We start from the raw sequence: 6,000 nt of genomic DNA on the forward strand, positions 1-6,000 counted from the left end.
GAGAGCAGCACCTGCAATGAGTGGTGGCTCCGGGGTTGCTATAGAAACAGGTGAAGGTTATGCAACTGTCCTTCCTCACATGCTTCTGGAACCTGTAAAGCAATTCATCTGGGCCTCCCGAAGTCGTCTTCAAACAGCACAGAGCTAACGTGCTGGAGTAACATGGGTTCCCGTTTGGACTCCACCCAGTTGCGGTTGTGCCAGCAGCTGCTGAGACTTCCCTGAGTGACCAGGTGGGTTTATCTCCAGTTCAGTCTGGATCCAGGATCGGATTCAGATTTTGCTTGCAAATGGACCCATTCTTGTAGAAAAGCAGGGTCAGGAATATGGCAGGAACATGGCGGGTCTGTAGAGCCCAACAAAGATCTATTCTATCAAGAAGCATGTGGGCTCCAGAGTAGCCATCCGGAGCAATGGCTCACGCGGACCCTTAGCGTCCCCTGCTGGGGCCTCACAGAGCCTCGTCCTGTGGCTGGAACCCAGGGCCATGCCTCAGCCTCCCCTTGCCAGCAACTCCCTCGTGACTTTGGATGCAAACAAGGCTTCACGTCATGACGAGGCTTAACTTCTGCTTGAATTTTCCTTTGGAACAATTGGTATAACAACTGTATGTGTTTTTAGAACGACATTTCAGTTCAGTAAACAAAATTGGGAGGCTAAATGAAATAACAATATGGAAAACAATGAAGGAACGTGAGAAGATTTCCTTCCCTAAGCAGTGCGTTACTGTTTTGTTTTCTCGTTATTGCCATTGATCTTTCCAAAGAATTTAAGTTGAAGTCACAGGTGCAGGGACCTTGTCGGACTGGTCCGCTTAGCCAGGTGAAGATCACTGGCAACGCTGAGGACAGGAAGCTAATGACGCTGACCTCCCAGGAGATAACCCATCAGAAAGTTTAAAGATATTCGATTGCTGTTATTTTTTATTTGAAATCCTCCCAGTGGGCACTCTGAACCCGCTATTATAGATTCAACCGTAACAGGAAAGGATCAAGATCAGTCATATAACCTGATACACAAACAAAACGTATCAGCAAGTCACTGATTTAGTCAGAAGGGGATGAGCCGCAGCAGTGAAATGATGAAAATCATCTAATTTAAGGTAAAAAAAAAAAATCTCCAGTGAGAGATTAATATTTTCCCCTCCGCCGGATTTAGATCTTCATTTCAGGCTATCACCTTTGTATCCGTTTCCACAGAGTCAGACTATGTATTGGGGTTGGTGCCAATGTGCTCCATGTCGTCCGAAGCGAGGTGAGTCACGGCCTTTTAGTGTTCTGTACCAATTGTGAGAACGTGAGCTTTTGCTTGATGTCTTTAGGACTTTATTCCTGTTTACATTTAATTCCTTGCCTATAAATACTTTTTGTCCGTGTGGACACGAGAGCATTTCACCAATTAGTGAGCCCTTGCCATATGTAAGTTATGAAAGAACCAGAGTGCCTAGCTTGTCTGTTTATCACAGACCAACTGCCCTCTTGTGCAGTAGCACTGGAAAAGGACATGTCCCTGGAACATGGCAACAGGCCAGGGGGACAGCTGGGGGCAGGTGGAGCTCTTGGAAGCACCCTGAGCTAGAGGGTGGCCTTGCCTGAGGTGGTCCCACGGCGTGCCTCTCCGCTTTCCTCCACCGCAAGGCCAGCATTCTTAGCATTGCCTCTGCTCCGGTCTCCAGGCTTTCAGCCTACACTTGACCTTTTCTGGCGTCTGCTCTTTCCCCCTTAAGTCTGCCTCATCAATTGTGACTGACTCAAGAAATCGGCTCTCTTGTACAGCAAATGAGCACAACCCAGTTGGGAATTCGTTTGCATGGAATACACCTTCCCTCCCATCTCTCTTTCCACCTCCAGTTAGTTTGCCGAACGCCCTACGCAGCCCTCTTCCTACCTGCCGAGCAGTCGGGGCCCTGGTAGCCGTCTTCGCAGAAGCAGAGCCCCTCCTGGCAGTGTCCTCGCCCGCTGCAGGCGTTCGGGCACCGCCGCTGACTGCAGTCGTCCCCCACGTAGCCCTCCTGGCAGAAGCAGGTGCCATTGGCGCATCTCCCCTTCCCTGAACAGTCCCCAGGGCACCTCAGCTCGCTGCAGTCCTCGCCTGTGTAGGGCTCTTCACAGACACACTCTCCATCCACGCAGAGCCCCCGGGAGCTGCAGTCTGTCGGGCACCGGAGCTCGGAGCAGTCGCCCCCGCTGTACTCGCTGTCACAGACACACTGGCCGTCCACACACACGCCCCGGCTGGAGCAGCCCAGGGGGCAATAGGGCTCGGAGCAGTTCTTGCCGAACCAACCTTCATTGCAGATGCAGCCGCAGGACTGGAGGCTAAAGTTGCCATGGCCACTGCAGTGAGGGATGTAGTCCAGTTGTCCTGGAATGGTCAAGGAGGAGGTCAAAGGGCCGCAGTGGCACCTTGGCGCATGGGGAGGGGCGGGCAGAGAACTCTCCTGCCTCTCTGGTCAGATTCGTGTGGCTGACAGTCAAGCGCAACCTAGTGTGGTACCGATCCAATTTCATAAATATTTTCACCCAATCTGGATTACCTGTGCCTCGCACTGTGCTGGGGACAAGGATGAATGAGATCTGGCCCCCTGTCCTCCAGGAGATCACCTTCAGTGTGTCTTAGCTTGGGTTCCCTAGAAGTAGACCTTGGATGAGGACTCAGGTCAAGGTGACTTATTAGAAAGTGCTCCCGGGAGAAACTGGTCAGGGAGAGGAGGAGATAGGGGAGGGAGGAGCCCAAGCCAGGGTGTGTTAACAGGCAAAGTCCCAGGGAGGATAACCTGGGTTTAATCCTGCTGGCCCCTCTGGCCACGGTGCAGGTCTCACCTCACCACGGCTTAAGGGCTGTTCTGGGGTGGTGTAAATGCCCAACCTTGTCTCCTTGGGCAGGCCAAGGAGGTTCCCTTAGCCCAAGGACAGTCCCTGACAAAGACACCCAGGATCTGGCTGTGGGGACTGAAGGAGACCCCAGGGGATGTCGGCTGAGCACTGAGTCTGCTATGCAGGGCAAGGTCATATGTGCTACAGACCCATCTTTTGCTCCCTCTCCTTCCTGCCATTTAACTAACCTGGCTCATCACAACTCAGCACCAGGGTCACTTCTAAGGCTTCCCAGAACTTCAGTCTCATTTAGTTACTGTTTGCTGTGATCTTTTTGGATTCTATGCATGTCTCTGTCCTAGCCCTTACCACACCATAGCTACAGGGGTAAATTTATCTGTCTAGCATGAGTCAAATAAACTAATTAAGCAAACACACTCCCAATACCTGCTTGGCATCCTTCTCTGTGCTTGGCTCTGGGGAGATGAAGTCAAGCAAGTTATATCCTTTTTTAATTCTGCCACTGTACCTAGCCCCGTGGTCTGAAAGGACACCATGCTGACATTGCTTTAACATAGTTCTTGCTTGTGGATTTTTCCACAACTGCCAGGGAGCCTGCTGGGAGTCTGGGAGAAAGCCCACTCAGAAGCCGTCCAGCTTCCTGGGCAGTGAGGAGTTCATGTCCACGGACACCTATGACTTCCCTGTATTCCTCAGCTCCGCTGAAAAGGAAAACTTACTGAAGAAAGGGGAAAAAGGGAGATAGAACGACTGGACTTTCTCTTCTTCACATTCTTTATTTATAGCTTTGGTTATGAGGACGAGAAAGAGGTGAGAAAACTTGTGAAATATTTCACCATTCAGAAACTAACATAATATAATAAAGAAATTATTAAAAAAAAAGAAACTTCCCCTAATTTTGGTGTCACAGGATGAACATGTCTGATATCCGTTGGACAAGCAGGCCATCCAGGCCCGGTTCATGTCATCCCTGCCACCTCCTGCCTCTTCCCTGTGAAAGCCTCGAGATACCAGACCCTACAGAGGTGAAAACTGGAACCCAAGATAGCAAGAAGAATTCCTGTTCTCATTAAAAAATGACCGGCATGGGTCTAAGGTACCTTCTGGGTGAGCGGACTGAGGACAAAAGGGGATTAACACAATTTCTATTTATTAAGGGTCAGCTGATAACTGTTGCTAACATGGTGCTTACCAGAAGTCAGCCTTTCCTCTGAATACCCCAAATTTTATATGTAACAATCCCTGTCATTGGAGTCTATCAGCATTTGTAGGTGGGGAAGGCAGGCACGGGTTATGTAACTTGCTTAAATACCAGCTAGTAAGTAGCAGAGGCAGGATTTGAACTCAGGGAGCTTGGCTCTGAAGATGTAATGACTTCAACCAGAGAGGTCAAGATAGTAATTCGGGTTTCTAGTCAGGGGGTGGGTGTCTCCTGGCCACTCAGCCTTTCAGAGCGTGGAATCTGCTCCGCGAGTGTGTGCGAGTCCGTGCGCGCGCATGAGCAGATGTGTGCGTGCATGCGCACCCACGTGGGTGTGTCTGCGGAGGGAGCTGAAACCTCGATCTTGCGGGAGATGGGGACAGGTCCTCTGAGACCTTAATGACTATCATTTACTCAGATGGGAGAAAGGCTGTGGCTGAGCGAACAGAGCGCCTGCGTTCTCTAGTCCCTGAGGTTAACATGGAGAGATATCAATTCAACAGCCTGTGAAAACCAAAGATGAATGAAGACAGACACCAAATTCCCTGCTCGCCACAGAAGTTGCTGCGCTGAACCGATGTACCATTACCTGACTCATCCCCCCCAAATCAGGTTAATGTATTTCAAACTAGCTGAGCAGTGTGGAGAATCCCCGCCCCGATTCCCCCGGGAAGGACCGCATTTAGATCTGAGACGTAGCAGCGGAGAGCTGCGGATGGGCAGGCGAGGGCACTCTTCCCTCCACGCGAGGAGGGGCTGGATTTTGTGGGAGGGGCTGTCCCGCCCCCCACCCCCCCCCACCCCCCCCGCACGCTGTCCCACCTCCCCTGCGCCTCGGCTGCCCTTGCCTGGACCCGCGAGCCCCCAGCCCCTACCTGTGGCCGCGCTTTCTGGGCAGCAATTGCTGGCGCACTGGTCCCGGAGCAGAGACACCTCCCTCTCCAGCATCTCGATCCGGCTCAGCAGCTCCTGCAGCACCCGGGCCGACCCGGCACACGGGCAAGCCTTTTTGGGGAGGTTGATCCTGTGGGTGAAGGTGACCTGGCTGTCGTGGTCCGAGGTCTGCCCGGTGTACTCTGCCAGCGCCTCGTCTTCGGCGCTCACCTCCTGCTCGGCCGAGGCCTCCAGCCCGGAGGAGCAAAGGCTGTCCAGCGGCACGTTAATGTTGTACACGTGGTTGAAGACCATTGGCCGCTCTTTGCCGGATGCGCTGTAGTTGGCCACACCTCCTTCCTCCTCCACCGCCTGTCTCCGGACCCTTTCAGTGGTGACCTCCAGGTGACACTGGGAGGGCTTGAGCAGGGAGCCCAGAAGGATCAGGTTGACGCCAATGAGCATGCTCTTCAGGACCACCGTTTCCCCCTCCACCCCCATCCTCTCAGCCAGAGTTCCGGGTTCAAGACCAGCCTGCGGGGAGTTGTGGGAATCTGCAAGAGAAACAGAGGAACGAGATGACCCTGAGAGGTGTGCGGAGCCCCGTGGCTGGGCACGATCCTACAAAGCTAGGGAATAGGTAGTTAAGATTTTCCACAGGGAGGTTGGGAAGGGACAATAGCTACCAGGGTCACAAAAGTCCAGAGCTCTGTCCCCAAGAGGGATGGATTCCTGAAAATGAACACTACTTCCGCAGAAGGACATTTTGCTTTCCCAAAAGGCTTATCTAGAATGCACGAATCCAAGCCCGGTGGTGGGCAAGTAGCCCCAGCACAGAGGACCTGTGAGGACTGATGACTGGGGCTTGGTGGATAGGCTGTTCCTCCAGGGAGAGCTCAGAGCTTCCTTTCAGGGCTGGGTGAGAAGTACGATGAAGGGTACCATGGAGCCTCAGGCATACCCTCATATTTTCCCACATATTTATTAGCAAGGGGCCCGGCCAGCCACTTCAAAATAACTTATTAACTCCTGTAAGCTCATGTATTCAATACAAGTTGATTTTAGAATAACCAACCAGGCAGATAGTAT

General features: G+C 52.3%; 1 protein-coding gene across 2 annotated transcripts in view; it reads right to left on the reverse strand.

Annotated features, from left to right (window-relative positions):
* The window catches only part of TNR (tenascin R), a 79,470-nt gene extending 74,013 nt beyond the window's left edge, over window positions 1-5,457 (reverse strand). For both annotated transcript variants that reach the window (XM_026509298.3, XM_057315544.1), the window contains exons 1-2: window positions 4,914-5,457; window positions 1,888-2,364 (exon numbers count right to left, since the gene is read on the reverse strand). In XM_026509298.3, the coding sequence (XP_026365083.1) occupies window positions 1,888-2,364; window positions 4,914-5,412 (976 nt within the window). In that variant the 5' untranslated portion in view covers window positions 5,413-5,457. The remainder of the gene's footprint in view (window positions 1-1,887; window positions 2,365-4,913) is intronic.
* Between the last annotated feature and the right edge of the window lie 543 nt (window positions 5,458-6,000).

The sequence above is a fragment of the Ursus arctos genome, unplaced genomic scaffold, assembly GCF_023065955.2.
Source record: "Ursus arctos isolate Adak ecotype North America unplaced genomic scaffold, UrsArc2.0 scaffold_2, whole genome shotgun sequence".
Classification (NCBI taxonomy): Eukaryota; Metazoa; Chordata; class Mammalia; order Carnivora; family Ursidae; genus Ursus; species Ursus arctos.